Source organism: Neophocaena asiaeorientalis, unplaced genomic scaffold (assembly GCF_003031525.2).
Source record: "Neophocaena asiaeorientalis asiaeorientalis breed wild unplaced genomic scaffold, Neophocaena_asiaeorientalis_V1.1 scaffold85, whole genome shotgun sequence".
NCBI classification, from domain to species: domain Eukaryota; kingdom Metazoa; phylum Chordata; class Mammalia; order Artiodactyla; family Phocoenidae; genus Neophocaena; species Neophocaena asiaeorientalis.
The window spans coordinates 5,146,082-5,170,069 of NW_020174301.1; the positions used below are offsets into that span (position 1 = coordinate 5,146,082).

Genomic DNA, 23,988 nt, shown 5'->3' on the forward strand with positions numbered 1-23,988 from the left:
GACACGGGTTCGTGCCCCTGTCTGGGAGGATCCCACGTGCCGCGGAGCGGCTGGGCCCGTGAGCCATGGCCGCTGAGCCTGTGCGTCCGGAGCCTGTGCTCCGCAACGTGAGAGGCCACAGCAGTGAGAGGCCCGCGTACCGCAAAACAAAAAACAAAAAACAGACAAAAATCTCTGCCCTCGAGGGGAGCTTACTCTTTAGTAGGGGGTAAAGATACATGAATAAAATACACTAAATAATGATAAATGTTAAGGAAAAAAGATACAGCAGAAAGAGATATGGTATAGGGAGCAGCTGAAATCTTATACAGTATAGTCCAGGAAAGGCTCACTGAAAACAGAACATTTAGCTAGATAGCCCTTCTCAATCCTCTGGTCCCTGATCGTTTCTAAATGCTCTAGAACTTTCTGGAAGAAAACTGGATCTAGGGCATTATCCTGAAAAAAAATGCTCAAGATAGACAACAATAATTATAATGAACAATATAATGTATCAACAATGTATATGATGAACTGTGTATATAATTATACTTAACTTAAATTTAATCAACTATTAAATATGTAGTTATTAAATATTAAATCTATACTATTTAAACAGGTTTCTTATTCTCTTATAGAGCATGTATTATAATCATGATGCGGACAAGGTGCTACATTAATAAATGATCATTGGGGCTTCCCTGGTGGCTCAGTGGTTGAGAGTCCGCCTGCCGATGCAGGGGACACGGGTTCGCGCCCCGGTCCGGGAAGATCCCACATGCCGTGGAGCGGCTGGGCCCGTGAGCCATGGTCGCTGAGCCTGTGCGTCTAGAACGGGAGAGGCCACAGCAGTGAGAGGCCCGCATACCGAAAAAAAAAAGTCCCCAAGAGGGAGGGGCCCCAAACCCAAAAAAAAAAAAAAAAAAAGATCATATCACTGGAACAATAGCAGAATGAATGGATAGCATTAAAAAAAACCACCTCTTTTAAGTTAGTTGGATGGTTGCTGCTAATGGGCAAGCATGAAAAACAAAGCCAGAGTACTGAAGGTAAAGAATAGCTCCATCCAGAAGCCTGCAGCCATATTTTATCTCCATTGGGTTATCATAGAGAATAACAGAAGCTTTGGGGATCTCCTTTTCTTTTAATTATAGAATCCATCCATTAATTAAATCACTTTCCCCATCTCATTACCAGATGGGTACATTTTCCAAGGTTACAAATGGAAATTAGGTTCTACTTCCTTGAGACGCTGGCATCGTTATTATTCAGTTCCTGCCTTTTGCCCTTTCCCAGGGGAATTCCACACACAATTACAGAGCTTCAGCCATTATCTGGATGCCAAACACTTTCGAATCCTTCCCAACACAGACCAGTACCTCTCTAGTGCTAAGCCTATGAGACTCTGTATGGACCATGTGGGCTCAGCCTCAATGTAACCCAAACTGAACTCTCTCCCCGCACTAGCCTATCCAGTGCTGCTGTATATCCTTAGTTGGTGGCAACCATCTGTCCACCCAGGCAGTCCAACTGGAAACCTGGATCCTTCTTCATTCCTCATATTCAATCAGTCATAAAATCCTAGCAACCTTAACTTTTTCAATCTGTCCCTGAGTCCCTATCACACCTGGTGCCACCTTACATTATTTCCACCTGACTACCATTCTATCCCCCTTCTGCATCTATCTCCCTGCCCCCAGTCCACATGCTATATTTCTCTCCATCACAGCACTTATTACTCAATATAATACATGTTGCTTATTTATATCTCTTCAAATACCCCATGAGTTCTCTGACACACAAACACGTATGTGTGTCAGCACACAAACAGGCTGTGCTCTTTCTTTTCTCAGCATTTAGCATAATATCTTGCATGGAGTATGTGTTCCATTAACATGTACTAATTGGCTACATAACTCTTGGACCATCAGATCCCAAGATACCAGACGTTTCAGGAAGTGATATAGGTTCACCAACAAAATTCCTGCTCACCAACCCTGACCCTGTTCCAGCTAAACCTATGAAGACGTGGACTGCTTATGGGTTTAAGTTTGTGTTATGAAGTCTAATTCCTCCACTGCAACCCTGTCCCACCTTCACACTTGTCTAGCTCTCATGTAAGAGGTCCAGTGTCCTCTTTGTCCCTCCTCCTTCAAAATCCATTCTTAGTAAAAGAGTTCATCTCTGCTTTTTATTTCCACGGGTCTTTGCATCTTAGGGTTTTCCTTGTAATTGCGGAAAGTCCCCTCAGGTCCCATTCAAGAACTATGAGGCTTTGGCACCATGGTATATGTATGAAGGACAGCTGGTAGGAGGGAGGAGAGACAATCCCCCGGAGATCCTGAGTCACCTCGTGGTCAGAACCTGAATGTTCCTCCTCCCGCACTCAGCCAGGTCTTGACCAAAAGCCCAGGATTGTTTTAGCAAATGCTCTCCACCCAAAATCCTCCATCCTGGGGCATTAGCTCACAATCGGAACATAACATCTCTATTTTGTTTTTCCTTCCAGTTTTATTGAGACATAACTGACATACAGCTCTGTATAAGTCGAAGATGCACAGCATAACGATTTGACTCACATACACCATGAAATTATGACCAGTAAGTTTAGTGAACATCCATCATCTCATACAGATGCAGAATTAAAGAAATAGAAAAAAAAATTTCTTTTCCTTGTGAAGAAAACTTAAGCTTTACTCTCTTAACTTTCACATGTAACATACAACAGTGTTGATTATATTTATCACATCGTACATTACATCTCTGGTACTTATTTATCTTATAACTGGGAGTTTGTACCTTTTGACCACCTTCATCCAATTCCCCCCACCTCCGCCTCTGGGGACCGCAGTTCTGATCTGTTTCTCTGTGAGTTTGTTTTTGAAGTATAATTGACCTGCAACACTATGTTAGTTCAGCACAGTGATTTAACATTTCTATACATTTCAAAATGATCACCACGACAAGTCTGGTTACAATCTGCCACCACACAGAGGTATTACATAAATATTGACTGTAGTCCCCACGCTGTACATCTCACACCAGTGGTTCATTTATTTTGCAGCTGGAAGTCTGCACCTCTTAATCTCCCTCACCTATTTCTCCCCCACACCTTCCTCCTCCGCTCTGGCATCCACCTGTTTGTTCTCTGTATCTATGACTCTTGTTTCTGCTTTGTTATGGTTGCTCACTTGTTCTGTTTTTTAGATTACACATATAAGTGAAATCATACAGTATTTGTTGCTGTCTGACTTATTTCACTTAGCATAATACCCTCTGGATCCATTCATTTATTCTTTTGCAGATGGCAAGATTTTATTCTTTCTCTGTGACTGGGTAATATCCATTGTATATCACATCTTCTTTATCCACTCATCTATTGATGCGCACTTAGGTTGCTTCCATATCTTGGTTATTGTAAATAACACTGCAGTGAACATAGGGGTGCATATATCATTTTGAATTAGTGTGTTCATATGTTTTTGGATAAATACCCAGAAATGGAACAGTTTAATCATATGGTAGTTCTATATTTTATTTTCTGAGAAACCTCCATACTGTTCTCCATAGTGGCTACACCAATTTACATTCCCACCGACAGTGCACGAGGGTTCCCTTTTCTCCACATCCTCGCCAACACTTGTTATTTGTGTAAAAATGACACCTCTGCTTTAGATGTAACAGAAAGAAAACAAAACGGTTGTTTTAAGACTTAGCTGCAGTCTGGGCCACTTAGGTTAGGACGAAGACAGCATTCTTCAAGGAGATTTTTGTTTCCTCTGGGAAACCCTCCTAATGAGCTTATAAAACGTAGACACCCTAAGGTAATTTAGACTCCTGATCTGACAATGAGGGAGAAGGAAGTTGGGGTCCCTGGGATGGAGAGGTGAAGGGCCTTTGTAGAGAGAGGAAGCCCTACCAAGATGGTAGCAGATGAGGTTCTGAATAAGTATGAGAAATGGCCCTCATCTGTACTTTCTGCTCAATTTTTCTGTAAATGTAAAATTGCTCTAAAAGTTAAAGTCTATTAATAGACTTTTCCAGTTAATAGAAAGAAGGAAGGAAGGAAAGGAAGAAAGAATGGAGGGAGGGAGGGAGGGAAGAAGGAAGGATGGAAGGAAAGAGAAAGCCTGAGAATACAAGGCAGTTGTCTATCCTGTGCTATAACTCCCTCCATTATCCCAGACATTCAGTAAACTCTGCTGAAAACAGCTGCTTTGTGAAGTGGTACTTTGGGAAAAGGAGGAAGAGACATGGTGTCCAGTATGGGGTGAAGCCATGAGAAAGGCACAGCACTCATAAAGGGGAGACGAAGAATTTGGGAGTGGCAAGAATTTAGAGCAAAAGGGGACCACAAGAATGTAAACCTCGAGGAATCTCTAGAGCTGTGTTGTCCAATACTATAGCTACTAACTTGCTGTGGCTATTGAACGGCTGAAATGTGACTGACTGGTCCAAACTGAGATGCACTGTAAGCTGGTATGAAAGGAAAAGAATGTCAAATGTCTCAGTAATTTTTATTTTAATTACTTGTTGAAATGACACTATTTGGGGTCTGTAAGGACAAATAAAAAATATATTATGAAAGTGAACTGCACCTGTCCCCTTATACCTTTTTAATATAGCTATTAGAAAATTCAGAATCATGTATGTGGCTTGCATCACGTTTCTACTAGACAACACGACTCTAGAATCTTGGGGAAAAGGCATAAACTTGCTAGAGTATAAGACATGGGGAGCTTAAACACTTTCTTTGGATAGTAAAAAAAAGGGGTGACCCCAGTAAGTTGGAGACATAAGACAGCAGACTTGACAGATAAAGTATGGGAAAATACAAATTTACAAGAACCGATGACATTTATTTTAGTAAAATTTTGTTTAAACTAAAAATAATTCCTATGAATGACGTGTTCTCAAAATATGATATAATTTATAAAAAAATTCAACTTTTCAGGAACATATTGATAGCATGAAACAAAGTACATATGGTACAACTTTCCAACATAAATAACTTACATTCAGTCCTTCGATTTAAACTAGAAGAAAAGCATGGAAACTTCTACCTCCCGGGGGATAAACGAATGTGTCTTCTAATATCTTGATGTGTTGAACAGTGACCACCCGGAGACTAACACTTTGTACTTTCAACTAGAAATATAAACTACATACAGGGCTGCCCTTGTTTACTTTTTTCTGTTTATTTCATACCAAACCTACTCCTTAAGCCATGTCTCAGGAAATCTATGAACAAAAAATAAAACAAAATATAATGCCTGACCCCAAGTAAGCCAATCTGGATGTAAGCAGAAGTTATACTTTTTTCTGAAGTGCTACCTAAAAGGCTCTAATTCAGTACCTCTGGGTTCTGTATTATGTAGAGATATGGTTATGTGTATATAGAATTGGCAAACTTCAGACCTGGGGTGATTTAAATATCACGTGGTCTAGTCTCTTTCTTTTACAGATAAGGACACAGAGCCACACAGAGGTCACTTGCCTGAGACCATAGAGCTGCTTTAGCGGCAATGGCAGGACTTAAGGCACACAGAGTGCGGACACAGTCAGTACCCTGGGTGTGACCCTGATGTTTCCTGATAACCAACTTGGGTTGTCGGAAAACTGGGGATTTATCGTACTTGCTCATAGGGATTTCCAGGAGGATCAAAGACTCTCTCTCTATATGATGTGCATTATAGCCTTTGTCATCTCTGTCACGCTCAATGGGAGCCAAACTCATGCCCTTCCTTCCCCTCCACCTTTTTACCCGAGCTATATGCCAGTGCTCTTTTTCCTGAAAGGGTTACACTCAGTGAAAGAAACAGCTGTGGACTCCAGAAAAGCTTTTGCCCGCCGCCTTTGATCATGTACTTGAGGGTTCTAGGCAGCCTGGAGCTTACATGAGAGACCCCGGGGACAGCTGGTTAAGATGGCAATGCTGACCCTTTGTAGCCTAAGGGGCTCAAAATGAAACACGGTTTCCAGGAATGAATGTGGGTACCACGTGCAGAGAGCAGAGTAAAGCTACAGAGCAGGCTCATAGCCTTGCCCCTCTTCTGCCTCTTCCAACATCACTGAACCCCAGCCTGAGCTATCCAGACATGCCCTTAGCTCAAGTAACATATTTCTCAAATAAACACACAGAAACTACTCTCTTCTTCCTTGGCCACTTGGCCATGCCCTGGCTCCAGAATAACAGGACAGCACATTTCATACGTAGATGCCAAGAGTTGCACACCCAAAAAGGGGGGCTTGTTAACAGAAATCAACCACAGATGGGTCACTTCTTAAATGGGAAGTGTTTTCCTGCTTGGAGGCCTTCCAAGTGTTCTTGCTTAATTCTCACTTCTCAACACACACACACACACACACACACACACACAAGCACGCACAGAAGCCAGTGTCCTAGCACCCCAATCTTAAAGTTTTCCAGTCCTCCTTTAAAAAATGGCTTTGGGACATGGTTACTTTGAAGTAGGAGTCCCTCGTCTCAGTGAAAAAGAAATATAAAGTACAGATAAACAGCAAGGTCCTACAGTATAGCACAGGGAACCACATTCTGTGACAAACCAGAATGGAAAAGAATACATAAATATATGTATAACTGAATCACTTTGCTGTACACTAGAAACTAACACAACATTGTAAATCAACTATACTTCAACAAAAAAAATTTTTTTTAATTTTTTAAAAAAGAAATATAAACTTGGGACTTCTCTGGCAGTCCAGTGGTTAAGACTCCATGCTTCCATAGCAGGGGTCACGGGTTTGATCCCTGGTTGGGGAACTAAGACCCCATATGCCGTGTGGCACAGCCAAAAAGAAAAATAAAACAAAACACAAAACCCCATTTTCATTGCTCTTCCACAATAAGTCTCCCCTCCTAGGATCAGGAACCTCAGTGAACACCCAAAGACAGTGTACTGCTGGTCTTGGGGGTGGGGGGAGCTCAGTCTCCCCCTTAAGTTTAATCCATTCCCAAATTAGAGAAGGTGAGCAATTCTAAGGTCTGGGAGCACATTCATTTATCATCTGGTGAACTGGTGTGGAGTTAAGGGGATGGGGCACCCTCCAAGGCAAGGACATGGCACACAGCCAGGAAGCTGGAGGCTCCATACCTTTGCAGGTGAAACATTTGATGTGGAAATGTTTGGTCTGGACCCGAAGCACTTCACCCTTGCACGGCTCCCCACATTTATGGCAGTGAATGACAGGCTTCTCTGATGGGTGGTGAGGGTCCTGAGGGTGGGCCACTGAAAGAAAAACAAAAAAAGATCCATGTGAGTAGAAAGCATTCCTACAAAAGCAGTCATTGTGGTCACGCATAAATATACCCAGAATTTTAGTATCAAATGAGCCACATACTGATTCAATAAGCACCAGTGGGGCCTCTGCCCCCATGTCAGAATTACGGGGACACACAGATCAATAAGAGAGCTGTGGCTTTAACAGGCCAGTGGGGAAAACACTGGGCTTGTTCCTCTGGCAGCCAGAAGTCTTGTCTCTTCCTCCCAGACTTCTCCAGGACTAGGTAACTGGGTCATTAAGTATATGATCTTATTTGGTTCAATAGTGTACGGTACGTCCTTATCTTGATTTAGAAAGTGCCTTCCAGCCAGGAGTTCACTGCAGACTGTAAGTTCCTTGACAATGAGAACCGTTTATTAAAGTTCGTATTTTTGTGTTTCTCCCCGTTTTTACTCCTCCTTCTTTCTCCAGCTCCTCTGAACACAGCAGAATACTCGTGCACCAAAGGGGCTCAGTTAGCATTTATTTCCTTCTTAGTTAGCAGGCACTGGCTAGTTCCTCGTCTCCAAAGAGTCATTCCTGATCCTCATTTGGCAACTCAACCCGTTGGATGTCCACTACGAGCCTCCTATTGTGTGCACAGTTCCTGAGTGGCTGAGAGTCCGCCTGCCGATGCAGGGGACACGGGTTTGTGCCCCGGTCCGGGAAGATCCCACATGCTGTGGAGCGGCTGGGCCCGTGAGCCATGGCCGCTGAGCCTGCGCGTCTGGAACCTGTGCTCCGCAGTGGGAGAGGCCGCAACAGTGAGAGGCCCGCGTACCGCAAAAAAAAACAAAAAACAAAAAACAAACAAACAAATAAATAAATAAATTAGTAACTACGTGGATTTCTCTGAACCTCAGTTTCCTCTCCTGTAAAACACAGGGAATTGGATCAGCGGATTTCGAAGATCTTTCCAGGCTCTAAAATCATATGATGGGGCTTACAGGGATTATTCTCCCAGTTTCCAGAGTGTGGCCTTCAGAGAACAGAAGTTATTGTGACTGCCGTGCCCCAGGAATAGGATTACTGGCTCCTCTTACAAAGGACCCGGAGAGTGGAGGCAGCAAGGGGACACCTGCTTGACGCTACCCAAGGATCTTCACTGAACCTGCCGTTTGTCCAGCCAGAGAATGCAGCGAGGCGTTCTGTGCTATTAAATTCCTTTTCTGATTTGGGTCCTCAGAAGGAGGAGCCGTGTGATATACAGAAATGTATTACATAAGTACCTACATGAGCGTGATATGGGATAAGAACAGTGAACCTAAAATTAATCAACCGACACAAAGAACAAAGATGACTTCTTTTTTCAAACGGTAAAACCAGGTTGGACCGGGGGAGGGGGGTGTGGGCAGGTATTGCTGAAATTGAATTTAGAAAGCACCTCACAGCAAGGAGCTCTCTGTATACCACGAGTATAATAGTGCATTGTTTCCCTCAGACCACTGTAATGTTCTCATTTCGCCTGGAAAGAGTTTGAATAAGACAGTCCAATTAATCCATTACTAGTTAAATTCTCAGAAACAAGGTTCTCCTTGTGAGATTTAGACCAGGAGCAGGTGTAGTTTCGGGTTAAACTCCTGACCTGAAATCTCTGCACTGGACCCCAAAGTGTTCGGCAAAGGTATGAACATCGTGAAACCCCTGCATTTCCTTATCTGCCTGCTGGGATCTCTCTTGGAAACCCGTATTCACGACAGAAGTCAGTACTATCTAAAGGAATTAAGAAGGGGCTTCCTTCCAAGATCTCTAAACAACCACTGACTTTCAAAATGATGTGTAACAAGGCCAAAAATCTATTCACCTGGGCATTAAAAAAAAAAAGTCTCCCTTAACAATATCTGCTTTATGTAAGGTTTTTCGTTTGTTTGTTTCAACCTCCTGCTTCCTATAAGAATGGAGGAAAATAACATTTACAGAGCATCTGTCTGCTAAGTGCCAGGCACGGTGCTAGGTGCTCACATATAAGTCATTTTATTTCATCCTCACCACCCCTCCCTCAGTGACTTGGGGAATACCGTTCCCCCTTGACAGTTGAGCAAATCAAGCCTCAGAGAAGCTGAGCAGCCTTCTCAAGTAACGGTAAGTGGAGGCTCAAAGATCTACACCCAGGGCTTTCTGACTCCCAAGCTCATGATCCCCTTGTCTAAATCAGAAATTTAGAAATCAGAAATTATTATAAGTCCAGCGATGATTGTTGTTAAGTCAGGCAATAATTTATTTAGCCAGGCTCAAGGGCTGTTCTAAAAGCAGCAACTAGGACTTGGTTTATAAAGGCTTATGCACTGTGTCCAGTAATATACTGCTAGCTGAGCATGGCACCCAGGTGGTAATCCTCAAGGTGGCTCTGCTGATCCCCTACATCAGAACTCCCTGTGCCTGTACTGAATATGCAGATTCCTCAGCCCACTGAACCAGGAGTGTGAGTCGGGCACCTGTTATTTTTGTAAGCTCCTCAGGCGATTCTTACGCATACTACAGTTTAAGAGCTACTGTCCCCTTAGAATTCAGACAATACTGTTAAGCAAGTTACAGAGAAGAGTTAGAGTGAAGAAAAGTAACCCACAAGACCGTCCACCTCAGAAACAATATTAGAACACAGTGGATCTCTTGACTGTGAGGGAGAAGGCATTTTTGGATGAGAAATTGCACTGCGGTTTCTCTGGACACTTGCATTTTTTATAGCTAAGCAAGCCAGCTATGCTGAGTAATGATGAGGGAAGGAAAATATCCTTTCACTTTTTGGCTCTCCCCTTTGCCCTCAACACAGGTGCCAATGCCCATGCTGGCACCAGTCACAGAAGTCAGAACTGGGCTCAGCACCTGCATTTTGCAGGCATTTCCCTTTGGAAATATATATTACACTGCGAAATCCTCCATGCCCAGAGATGACCTTTATTTTCACCCAGAGATGAGCAGAGACTACATCACGTTTACTTGCCTTTCCATGATACATCAGCCCAGGCAGACGCTTATCAGAACCACCTACTTGTGAAGAAATGGGCTCTGCTTGTTGGAGGACAGAATCCAAAGACCAAAAGAGACTCAGTATTTATTTCATCCCAACTCAAATCAGTAGAGACAAAAGAATCTCTCCGCTTTTTAAAGATCAATAAAGAGGTTTCTTTTACATAACTTCCTTTGGCAGTTTGGTTAATACCAAATGTATATTCTTTGGCTCAAGCCTACATTTTTGAAATGTGCTGAGCCCCTAGCAACATAAAAAATGACATTAATTCTGTACTCCTCTTATTTGCCAACTAGCTCTGCTGCTAATTTTTACTTGATTGCTCCATCCTTCAGAGCCTGGGTGGTCCCTCCGTATTCTACTGATAGGGAAAATGAGGGGCAGAGAGCTTACGCTCCTTGTGCCCAAAGTCAGCAGCAAATTATTGACAGAGGTACACTCAGCACTCGGGCTTCCCAAGTTTTTTCTGCTGTACCAAGTAGTCAGTGATTTACCCCGGAATTTGGGCAGACATGGTTAAAATCTTCCATGGCTCACCAGTTTGTCGCTAAAATAAGAATAATACGATGAGAAACCAAAAGCATGGTTGCATATCTCCTGAATAGCGAGGAAATGTATATGAAGAGCCAAGAATTTATTTGCCTGAAAAGGTAAAGGGATTCGTCCACTGCATAATATCCAGTTTGGAGGGATTCTGGAGACTCAGTTAAAACAGGCTATTGCAAGGCTAACTGAGGAGTTTCACACCGTCTTTCACAGTCAAGTAAAGCAGGTTAGCCTCATCCCTGGGACTCCAGCATAGAACAGAACCAAAGTTCCATTTTGGATGTGTTACTTTGGAAATGCCTATTAGAGATCGCAGGTGATGAGACTGTGTGTGGGGGTGGGGTGGGGGGGAGTTTGAGATCATTAAGGAAACCTGTTACCTTCAGTGCCGCCAAGCAGAGGACATTAAAGGCTGTAAGAGGAAAGCTGAAAAGATTAGGTGGAGTCCCTCCTAATATTCCAGAACCAGCCTCGTCTTACCCAAGTTCTTTCCTTCTGAGGGACAGACCATGCAACTAGACCAGCAGAATCAGAATATCTGAGACAGCATATTTGAAATAAAAATCTCCTTAGCAGGTGACTATCACAGCCTATGACAGCATCCTCAGTATGAGTTATACCTTGCCCTGGGTTATCTGAATTATTCAGAATCTCCCAGGTAATAAATCCCCCTCCCAAGTACGCTTCCCTGTCATTAGCACCATCACTCCCTTCACCAGCCTTTGAAACCACACAGGCTTGATGGCTTTCAAAGCCCTTCCGTCTACATTATCTCATGTTACTCTCATGAGAGCCCAACAAGGTAGGAAGAGCAGAAACTGTCAAGCACGTTTTACAAATGGGCAAACTAAGACTCGGAGGAACAGAGTGACTCACCCAAGGTGACACAGCCATGAAACAGAGAGTTGCCAATAAACCAATGCAGTGCTCTTTACACCCGAACGATCCCCTAATCACTGACGCTTGGAGCCTTGCAGCCATCCTGATCCCACCCTCTCTTTCATCTCCCATGAAATTCTGTCCACTCTCACATCCCTTAGTCATCCCTTCTCTCAGCACATGAATCCACTCTTCAACCCCTTTTTCTCAGATTGCTGAGAGTTCCCTGCTCCCTGGCTCCTTCTTCTTCAATGTGACCTGCAAAGAGTAGGCAACTCAAAGGAGTGGGGCATCACTCCCCACTCCTTAAGTTTGGGCTGTGCTTGGTGACCTCCTTCCAGAGGGGACAGTATGGAAGGGGGAGTGGGAGAGAAACTTTACAGCAGACAAACCTGAAAAGCACTACCTCACCCAGGTGGTCAAGGTCAACATCAACAAGTCGTATTGATAGCATGTACCTTTGATATGATGTGATGAAAACTAGTACTTTGCCCCTGTGACCTTCCTTGCCCCCAAACCTCATAATCCTAGTCTAATCATGAGAAAATCCCCAAAGTGCCAGACCAGTACTCGTCAAAATCGTCAAGATCATCAAAAACAAGGAGGAAAGTTATATCGTCACAGCCAAGAGGAGCCTTGATGACTAAAGGTAGTGTGGTATCCTGGATGGGATCCCAGAACAGAAAAAAGACATCAGATAAAACCAAGAAAATACAAAGTATAGACTTAAGGTAACAGTGTGTCAGTTTTGGTTCATTAACTATAACAAAAGAATTATATTAATGTAAGATGCTACTCATATGGAAAACTAGTATACGGAAACTCTCTGTACTATCTTGCTGAATTTTCTTTAAATCTAAGACTGCTCTAAAAGTGAAAGTCTATTAAAATAAAAACAAAATAACTTCCGTTATCTCTCTCAGTCCCAATCCATCAAGTCTAAAGTTCTTGGTCTCATTTCAGAGATCTTCAATAACATGACCCACAATAGCTATTTAGATATTTAAGAAGAAACTACATTGCTGAGCACTTCTCACTGTGCTGAGTGGTTTTGAACTCTGGCAGGCCAACCCCGAAGACAGACACTAAAATCGTCTGCTGTCCATTCATATAAATATACAAGTGAGGCCTCCTGACCACTTCTTGGTCAGTCGTCTGAAGCTTCTCTGAAGCTCTCACTGTAGCTTACAGTAATAAAGTATTTCATTCTCCTCCAAGTCCTAAAGCACTAAATACCTGCACTGTCACCCAGCACTTAATTTTCTCTTGTTTTGTGTTTATTTTGCTTCTGTTTCACAGTGCATCAATCCTGACCCTACAAAATTGCAAGCTCAATGGTCAATTCCTCCAGGTTTCTGGGATACTTCTGACTTCAAATAATCTGAGTTGTTCTCTCTGTACTTCTCAGTTCAATTATTGGATCAGGGAAAATACAGTTACCATCCAATACCACTATTGGAGCATCTCCCATATGAAGCTACAGATTCTTGAACTTATGACATCTCAATATGTAACTCTGTAACACCATTCTATTATTGTAACAAGTACAATTTATTGAACACTTACTATGTTCTAGGCCCTGTGTTAACTGATTTACACTCGCAATCACAGATAATCATCACAACTGCCTTTCGGGGGTGCTGTTTTATTATTCCTGTTGTGCAGAGGAAGACACCAAGGCTAGGAGTCAAATACCTTGTTCAAGACTTATTTATGAAACAGAAACAGACTCAGAGACTTAGAGAATGAACTTATGGCTATCAGGTGGGAAGGGTGGGGGGAAGGGATAGTTAGAGAGTTTGGGATTGACAGGTACACACTGCTGTATTTAAAATGGATAAGGGCTTCCCTGGTGGCGCAGTGGTTGAGAGTCTGCCTGCCGATGCAGGGGACACGGGTTCGTGCCCCGGTCCGGGAAGATCCCACGTGCCGCGGAGCGGCTGGGCCCGTGGGCCATGGCCACTGAGCCTGCGCGTCCAGAGCCTGTGCTCCGCAATGGGAGAGGCCACAGCAGTGAGAGGCCCACGTACCGCAAAAAAAAAAAATTGTATAAAATGGATAACCAACAAGGACCTACTATATAACACAGGGAACTCTGCTCAATATTATGTAACAAATGGGAAAAGAATTTAAAAAAGAACAGATACATGTATATATATCACTGAATCACTTTGCTGTACATCCGAAACTATCACAACATTGCCAATCAACTTTACTCCAATATAAAATAAAAAGTTAAAAAAAAAAAGATTACACAACTAGGAAGTCGTCTGACTACAAAGCCCACACTCAGAAGCACGGGGTAGGGGATTTCCACAGGAAAGTGCGATGCAGCACAGGACGAAACCAAGCTAGTGCAAGGTACTTTAGTTACCTTACTTTAATTACTTTAGTAATTCTGATCACACAGCTCAGGAGCAGTGAACACCCAGCTGCATCATAATCCAAAGGTAACACCTGCTAGTAAATAAGCAGATGGGAGATAACACTTCAAATATAAAAGAAGTTATTCCAGGCTGCGGCAATTTATGGGGAAAGAACACTTACAGGGGAAGGGTAACAGCGAGGGGATGCATCCAGCCTCCACCCTGAGCAGAGGCCTGGGTTGGAAAACTGTCTGGTTAGGACTGGTCTGGATTTGCAGTCACAAAAGGATTTTCTGCTGGTAAATTTGGTTTCTGTCTAAAGACAGGAATCCTATTATCCTGGGAGTCTACATTTCAGAGGAACTGCTTCACTACTGAGAAAGCTTTCTATGCTTCTACCCCATTAGCTCCCATTTAATTGTAAACACACATCACAGAGATGTGTTCTCCCGCCCTTCCACCGCTTCTCTCCGCCTCCTCCCTTTCTTTACGCTCAAACGGTGCTAGTGTCGAGCCTATAGGAATCGAGCAGCTCAGGAGTTTAAATAAATGCATAGAGTGCTTAATTTGCGGTTTACCCAGAAGTCCATTTCCTGCTGTGGCAAGTGGTAGTTACAGGAAGCTACCCACTGTTACCATGTCAGTAGTTGTCCAAAATGACCCTTCTCTTGAATTGGCTTCCATGACCTAATTTCCTTATACCATGTTAGTCTGGTGGTCAGGATTACTGCTTAGCACAAAGCACATGGCCACCTTGGCACAAACACTCCCGGCGGGCAGTAGGACGGCTGTGTTCTAGCATCCTGCCACTGGTGGCTTTCCGCTCGTAACAGATCCCAATATCTGATTTGCCTTTTCTGAGGCAACGCAGTTTGTCTCTGCTATTCCTCCAAACGTAAAAGACACACACCGTCACCAATGGGTCAGCTGGGATCCTGATTATAGCAACAGCCCAGGCTTTAATCCAGTTAATCTGATTCCCCCAAGGCAAAGAGGTACTAGGATTATAATCATTCAGCCAGGAAATTTCCTCCGTGTAAATCATGATGCTTTTGCCCTGCTGTGTGTGCTACACCTGCCTTCTGGGTCGGAAGGTTAATCTTAGAAAGGGATTTACCATCAGTTTGGTGTCTTCTCCTCCTGCTTCTAAAAGAGTGTCTCCCTTGACACACCGTTTGGTTGAGATGACTCACTGAGGCCACTCCCTTCTTTGGCCTCCCCTAGCCCTTCTCTGACAGCACTTAGTCATTTAACTTTGGAGCACAGTCACTGGTAGAAAGCCACACCGCTCCCCCCGAACAGTAACTCGAAAGGACCCTGCAGGAGACCTGACTCCTAGCCCTGCCTCTCTGACATGAGCCTCCGCTTCCCCGAGACAAAACAGAAGGGCTAAGAGGGGCTTCCCTGGTGGCGCGGTGGTTAAGAATCCGCCTGCCGATGCAGGGGACACGGGTTTGAGCCCTGGTCCGGGAAGATCCCACATGCCGCGGAGCAACTAAGCCCGTGAGCCACAACTATTGAGTCCGTGCGCCTAGAGTCCGTGAGCCACAACTACTGAGCCCGTGCGCCTAGAGTCCGTGAGCCACAACTACTGAGCCCGTGCGCCTAGAGTCCGTGAGCCACAACTACTGAGCCCGTGCGCCTAGAGTCCGTGAGCCACAACTACTGAGCCCGTGCGCCTAGAGTCCGTGAGCCACAACTACTGAGCCCGTGCGCCTAGAGTCCGTGAGCCACAACTACTGAGCCCGTGCGCCTAGAGTCCGTGAGCCACAACTACTGAGCCCGTGCGCCTAGAGTCCGTGAGCCACAACTACTGAGCCCGTGCGCCTAGAGTCCGTGAGCCACAACTACTGAGCCCGTGCGCCTAGAGTCCGTGAGCCACAACTACTGAGCCCGTGCGCCTAGAGTCCGTGAGCCACAACTACTGAGCCCGTGCGCCTAGAGTCCGTGAGCCACAACTACTGAGCCCGTGCGCCTAGAGTCCGTGAGCCACAACTACTGAGTCCGTGCGCCTAGAGTCCGTGAGCCACAACTACTGAGCCCGTGTGCCGCAACTACTGAAGCCCGCGTGCCTAAAGCCTGTGCTCCACAACGAGAGAAGCCACCACAATGAGAAGCCCGCGCACCGCAACTGGAGAAAAGCCCGTGCGCAGCAACGAAGACCAAACACAGCCAAAGATAAATAATAAATAAATAAATAAATTTATTTTAAAAAAGAAGGGCTAAGAATGCCTCACAGGTTGAAGTGGGGACAACATGAGGTCATCTCCTCGTGGGCCAGTGCCCACAGCACCAGCCTGGCACACAGATGCCCGAGTCATCTGAATGTTGGGAAAGACTGTCACTAACCTTGATGAGCAGGAATTTCTAAAGTTTAACAACAATACCTTCTGAAATGTGATACAGCCTTTGAAAGTCACCCAGGGATCTCAAATTGTCCCTGCCCCAGCAATTCTACTTAGAATTGGATCAAGTCAAACACCTGGGCTGTGGCCGCAGCCTGGACCCTGCTGGCAGACCACCGAGAGACAGGGTCGCAGTCTAACAGCATTTAGGCCTAGGGTCCTGGGATGGGGTTTCACTTAGGCCTGGTGGCACCACCATTGCCTTCTGCCCCGCTAATTCCAAATCCAGACACACGAGAGGGGCTTAAAAAAAACAAAAAACCAAGATGTTAACAGTAGTGTCCCTGTGAGGTACACACTGAAGTCTGATAACAGCACAGGAAGCTTCCCAGCTGTCTTTGCTTTTTTTTTTTTTCCTGCTTCTACTTACTGCCCAGGACACACTGGGAATTACTAACTAGATGAAAATAGCACTTAAGACAAACGAATGAAAATTGTTAATACGTGTATGGTACTTCACAATTTACAAAAGGTGCTCAAATATAATATCTCCCTTGATCCCATCAACCTCAGATTGACCTCACTGAGCATTAGCAATGTTAAGGACCTTCCGCCCAAGAGTGGTGAGCTGGTAGGTCTCTTGCCTGCTGCAGAGAGCTGCCCTTGCACAGCTCTGCCCGACGGTGCGCTCAGTGACTTCACCTTAGTAGCCTGAAATCAGCCACGGGGCGGGTATTTACACCACGGAAATCGGCAAACTTTACAAATCAGGGCTTTGCCTTGTGCCCGCTCCCAGAGATGGTTGTGACACGTTTACTAGCACACCACCGTGCCCGAGGTCACCTGCTGGTGAAAAGCAACATGAGGCTTTTAATTCAGGTGGTAGTAAATTTCAAAACCAAGACTTTGAACCCTTTCTGAAGTGGCCCTCCCACTCGCACTCTGTGAATAAACACAGTCACCTTCCCCTGGGTCTCTCCAGCGTCCGCAGGCCTATGGGGAAGATGAAAGCAAAGGACTTGAGTTCACAGTACCCAACGTGCAGAATCAGACATGATCTTACAAACGCTGGAACTACACTTTAGGTATTTAGGCTCCTTTCAGAACTTCAGTTCTGGCTTGTTCAACCTTTCTGTATGACATAACTCTGCCCCGTGTTACCTTTGCAAGAAAAGGCAAGCACACATCATCTATACTTGTCACCTTGCCAGGTATTTTCCTCGTCATCCGGGCGACAGAGAGCCTGACCCTGGGTGGTTCGATCATTCTCTCATTTAACTTCAGGGCTTCATCTGCTGGAGTGGGGGAAAAGAGGTTATTTCCTAAAGTTTAGCAAAGTTCAGACTTAGTGAAGTCTATCACTGGAAAAGAAAAAATATGTTTGAAGTTCAACACGCGACCGGTGGGGGAAGAGATCAGAGACGTTACGTAAATGTCTCCATTAAAACTCCTAAATGCAACCTTCTAACGCTTGGGAAATAACTTCTTAGCAACAAGAGTCAACAAATACTGACCACATTAAGAGCTGCTGTGTGTCCTGTGTTGTTCCAGGCCCTATGGGGAACTCTGGAGACAGACCTCCCGTGCCCTACCCAGTTCTGTGCACAGCACACAGGAGGCTCTCCCTGAGGAGGTGGTCAGCGCTGAGAGAAAACCACTTGGGAGCTGTCCTGGGAGGTTTACGACTGTAGGAGAGGCACAGACGATATGCTAGGACTTCTGCATGGAGAAGCATGCAGTAGGTTGGGACGAATAGCTGGAGAAAGTTCCAGGGAGGAAGGAGTGGGATTTGAGACCATGGTATGGGCAGAATGTAAATGGTGACAAGGGGAGGATAGTTCAGGGAGCAGGGACAGCGTGAGCCAGGGCCTGGAGGTGGGAGAGCTACGGTTAGTCGGGCAGCCCTCTGACCCAGAGGCTTCGTGGGCAAGAGCAACGGAAGGCGAAAGCGGCAGAGTTTCTCCCATGACATTTGTGTAAGTCCCAGATCCTGCCGTCAAAGAGTTTACACTTTTACGGGGTAGGTTAGATGGAAGGAGGTGGAGGAAAGGATAAACAGACAGATAAGGAGATAGAGAGAGACGAGGAGAGAGAGAGAGAGAAAGGGAGAGAAGGAATATGAATGGGAATAAAAGGTAGAGAGTAAATCATGTACTGAAGTAAAAGTGTAAAATGAGGAGAGAGAAACCAAAAAAATTTTCAAGAAGGAAGCATCCTTCCAGCTGGGTCTTTAAGGCAGGGTAGGAGGGCAGGATTTAAATGAGTAGGAAGGAAGAGGAAGGCATCTTAGATGATGGAGGGGTGGGACGGGGTATATCTGGGGACCGTCAGGACACCTGGTTTGGCGGAAGCACACAGTCCGCAAAGGGCAACTTGGAATAGAAGACAGTGAACAAAGTTTGACCTGCGCATCCTTGAAGGACAAGCTAAGGAACAGACTCTAAAGGTTCCTTCTCTCCCCCAGGTGGAGGTCTTGAGATGAGTGATATAATCAGAGTATCGCTGGTCGATTTCTTAGGAGCTGAGTTAGGACTGGTTTTCAGCTCACAGTGCAGGCAAATGGGGAGCCACGCACGATGACATGATGGCTTTCAGCGAGGGGTCCCCTCCAGCGTGAGATGGTCACAGTCCTGATTCTGGTCAGCCAGGCCTGGTGCGAATCCGGGCTCCACTCCTCTCAGCTCTGTGATCATGGAACAAGTTACTTTTCTTCCCTAAGCCTCAATTTCCTCTTCTGTAAAATGGGGATAAAACCTATTCTGACACTTACAAGGATAAATGTATGTAAGGTGCTCAGCACTTTTCCTGACAGATAATGAGTGCTCACCAAATGGAAGCCATGATGGTTCCCATGGTGTTTCAGTGTGGGGATACGGTGAACTGTAGTTTAAGGTCCTTGATCATAAATAAATGACCATGTGCTCCGCCTGAAACACAAATACGTTGAATTTCCAGCTCTGCTGTCTTCTGTGACTTTTAGCAATGGACACCTACTCTTCTGCTGGGTAACACCCAGTGCATGTTCAGTGCACCCAATGAATCTTACAGTTTTCGGTGTCATCATTTTGTTTTATCAGCATATAGTTCCCACATCCTAAAATTTACCCATTTAAAGTGTACAATTCAATGTTTTTAGGTATATTCACAGAATTGTGTGACCATCACCACAAGCAGTAATTCTGGTATTTTTTATGTTTTTATCACCCCCAAAAGAGACCCCATACCCATTAGCAGTCACGCCCCCATCCCTCCCCTGCTCAGCCCTGGGCAACCACTAATCTATTTTCTGTCTCTATTGATTTTAAGTAGCAGGTTTGACTAGTGTCCGTTAGTCTCAGTTTCTCAGCATCCACAGAGCCATCAGAAGGAACAACTGAATACACACACACGGGGATTTCCCTGTACACACCTCACACCTTACTAATGCATGGAATCCTCCCCACTAAGGTATATGTTTGTTTTTCATCAACACATCCCAACCTGACAGGTGTCCTCATTATCACTTCATTTCTGCCGCCCTCGTGAAAAAGAGCCCATCAGAAGAAAAAAAAAAAAACTGGATGAGACACCATCAGACCCAGTTCACATCTCATGTGGGAGGTTTCACAAACACAACTTGCCTAGAGGTATGTCAACACTGGAGATTTGCCAGAAAATTAGAAACAAGAGGATATGCCTCTGAGTAATTGGTCCCTCAACAAGTAGGGTGCTAGGAGGGGTTTAGGGGACAGTTGGGAAGAATGCACAGGGTCTGTCTTCAAACAGTGTGGGCTTTTGACTCATGTTCAATCCCTTTGCTACAGAGCAACCAGAATGATCTTTTAAGGGCATTATTTGAACAGATCATACCACCAACTAAGGCCTCTAAGTAGCTTCTGCCACATTATCCAAGGCACCCTATGGTAGCCCACGGAGCCCGCCCACCTCCCTGGTCTGTTCTCATGTCCTCTCCACGTCGCTCCCAAGCTCCAGTTCCTGATGCTTCAAGATCTCCACATGCGGGCTTCCCTGGTGGCGCAGTGGTTGAGAATCTGCCTGCTAATGCAGGGGACACGGGTTCGGGCCCTGGTCTGGGAGGATCCCACATGCCTCGGAGCAACTAGGCCCGTGAGCCACAACTACTGAGCCTGTGCGTCTGGAGCCTGTGCTCCGCAACAAGAGAGGCTGCGATAGTGAGAGGCCCGCACACCGCGATGAAGAGTGGCCCCCGCTCGCCACAGCTAGAGAAAGCCCTCGCACAGAAACGAAGACCCATCACAGCAAAAATAAATAAATTAATTAATAAACTCCTAACCCCAACATCTCCTTTAAAAAAAAAAAAAAAAAAGATCTCCACATGCCCCTTCCCTTCCAGAAGGCTCATCCCTCTGGTATTTGCAAGGCTGGCTCCTCCTCTTCTGGTCGCATCCTGAAGCACCTCTCACATCAACCCTCTGAGAGCTCCCCCGGGACCACCCAAGTCAACTCGGTTTCCCTGCTTCCCTGCTACCCGCACCTCTGTTTACTTGCTTTATACTTACCACAATCTAAACATTCTGTTTCCTTCTTTTCTGTCTTCTTTACTACAAGGTTACTACCACTGTATTCCCAGGGTCTAGCACAGTTCCTGGCACAAGGTCTGTGCTCTGTAGATGTATGTTCAGCGTGTTCATTCACTTAACACTAGCCTGATTTTCTGTCTCTTTTCCATAGTAACAGCCTTTGGGTGAAATCGAAAGTTGGTTAAATGCCTTGGCGTCACCAATCGGATGTATCAATTAGGTAATTTTGATGATGTCAATAAACTCAACTAATGACATAATGACTAAGACTTGCTTAAATTTCTGACTCAGAAAAAAATCCAAAAGCTGAAGGGATGAGCTTACTGGTGGACCAGTTTCAAATCAACTCTGGCTAAGCTTCTCTCTGAATGAGAACCGCACAAAGGAGTACCAGTTCCAGTCGAACTGACCTGGGGCCAGGAGCAGAGGTGGCACCAGAGCCTTGGAAAATGGAAACGCAGTGTTCCCAGAGCAGGACCTCACATGATGATGGGGAGGAAGCCAGCAGGGGCTGCTGCACCGTGGGTGGACAGTTTCCTCAGCAAGAATCCTGGGCACACCTGGTTTCCAGCCTCAAACATTTTAAAACAACAATTCTTATAAGGTCCACATGTTCCTGCACCAAATCATTATCAGCCATCTCATTTCATTCCACAGCAGAAAGATGAACTGGTACCATCAGCTTGCTTGCCCAGGGGACGTGGGCTTCAAGAACTCAGCCAGTAGAGCTCCTTGATGACGTTCTATCACAGGACAGTCGTAGGAACGACTGGCCACAGGAAGCCACTCGCGTGGTCCCGGAGCAGGGCGGCACGACAAAAGTTTCCAAGGTCTTGCTCCGCTTGAGGTGAACTGGGAAGACACTGGCCAGCAGAAATGGGTGGCTCCTTAACTCACCTGTCTAGCTCTGCTTACCTGCCCGGGTGCTGAGACTAATCTGATCACTGAACTCCTTCCCAATGAAAACGTTGTCCCGCCAATTTTACTCAGTCCAGAGGTACAGTGATAACAACAGCTGCAAAAGCAAACAATTACTGAGCTCTTGCTAGGTTATTTTAAATGCCTTAGAGTACTGATTCAACCCTCACAAGAACCCTATGAAGTTGGTACAACTGATATCCTTATTTTCTGATGAGGAAACCGAGGCACAGGCGGGGTTAAGTGACTTGCCTGAGGTCACACAATTAGTAACAGTGGAGCTGGGATTTTAACCCAGGCAGTCTGGCTGCAGAGCTCCCGCTCATAAATGCTACTCGTTGCCAGGCAAACCTATAACATCCCGAAGGCTTCGGGGATAATCATACAAAGTTACCAAGGTAAGTGGAACAATTGCACCACGAGGGACAAATGAGAAAGAGATGAACACATACAGGGAAGGGTTTCACACGTTCAGGCTCTGGACCTGTCTCTCCTGAAAATCCCAGCCGAAGGCAGTTTGACTGCCTCTCCATCCAGCTACAGATTTAATTATTCTCACCGCCTATATTTTCGTTTTATTTTCTCTGCAAGGGATCTTGGGTCATTCCCTCTGGCTCTAGCTTGTGCACCTACTCTGCTATTTAAATAAACTTTAGAGATCAACAGACGTTTGAGCAACGTTTCTGAGCTTTTTATACAAGTTATGTCATTGAAATGAATCCTGACAATAAAGATATGAAGAGGGTAGTATGGGTTTTCTCCCATATGTTTTAATTTTTATCAAAGTTTAAGAAACTAAAAAGGCTTATATGCATAAAAACCACATATACTGGGCTTCCCTGGTGGCGCAGTGGTTGAGAGTCCGCCTGCCGATGCAGGGCACATGGGTTCGTGCCCCGGTCCAGGAAGATCCCACATGCCGCGGAGCGGCTGGGCCTGTGAGCCATGGCCGCTGAGCCTGCGCGTCCGGAGCCTGTGCTCCGCAGCGGGAGAGGCCACAACACCGAGAGGCCCGCGTACCGCAAAAAACAAAAACAAAAACACACATATTGGGCTTCCCTGGTGGCGCAGTGGTTGAGAGTCCGCCTGCCGATGTGGGGGACACGGGTTCGTGCCCCGGTCCGGAAAGATCCCACGTGCCGCGGAGCGGCTGGGCCCGTGAGCCATGGCCGCTGAGCCTGCGCGTCCGGAGCCTGTGCTCCGCAATGGGAGAGGCCACAACAGTGAGAGGCCCGCGTACCGCAAAAAAACAAAAAAAACAAAAAAAACCAAAATACACACATATTTATAAGGCACGATGGCAACTGCCTGCCTCTCCGCCCTCACTGCTCTGTGCTCACCATAAGCAGATGCGTTCAACTTCTGGTGTTTTTCCTGATCTTCATCGCTCTGTTTCTTAGTCTTAAGAAATTCTTACTGCTACTCTTATTGCTACATTCTCATACCAACTCAGTCACTACTTATTAACATCTTGTTCTTACTAATATGGCTAAACCACATTTTCAATTAACTGTGGTCAGCGCTTACACTTTGAGAATGTAATTATCGTTCGACTAGAACCTGCAGTGCAATCTGTGAATACAGCCCCTTTCTTGTAAACTTTCTTTTTTCTCCCAGATGTCATCATTTCCTTTTCTCCCACTAGCCTGGTTTCTGATGAACAATCCATCATGTTTATTTTTTTTAATGGTTTTTGGTGTAGATCTAACCAATAATTCTTTCCAGCGCTCAAACTTACTAGATAACTTATCAAACCTCCACACCCGGAGAGAAAAGTGGGTGTTCTCAGTGCTATTTTCACTGAAGAAAAAATCAAATCTCACACAGGTGAAGAGCTTGGCTCTACGTCCTCTAGAGACATGATTCATCGGATAGCAACCCCAGCATTCACTCCCTGGCAGCACTGCCTCTGGGGAAAGAAGATGTGCGGGCTGTGGCTGCACAACTCCAGAGGGGGCCGCTCCCCCGCACGAGGATGAGAACGGGGCCCTGGAGGGAGGTGACACACAGATCCTGTAAAGAAAGGGAGGCTTCCCACCTCATCTTCAAATACTGTTCCTCATGGTCTTGCACTGCACTGGTTCCCCACCCCCGGTAGTATCGTATGGGACACTCTCTGTCCTTGTAGGTTGCCACTCTCTGTCTGGCCTTGTTTGTTTGAT

The 23,988-nt window shown here is 45.4% G+C and overlaps 1 protein-coding gene across 3 annotated transcripts in view; it reads right to left on the bottom strand.

Moving 5' to 3' along the window:
* ABLIM1 (actin binding LIM protein 1) overlaps positions 1–23,988 on the bottom strand; it is a 311,835-nt gene that overhangs the window by 141,703 nt on the left and 146,144 nt on the right. For all 3 annotated transcript variants that reach the window (XM_024755953.1, XM_024755952.1, XM_024755955.1), the window contains exon 2: positions 7,095–7,229. In XM_024755953.1, coding sequence (XP_024611721.1) covers positions 7,095–7,229 — 135 coding nt within the window. The remainder of the gene's footprint in view (positions 1–7,094; positions 7,230–23,988) is intronic.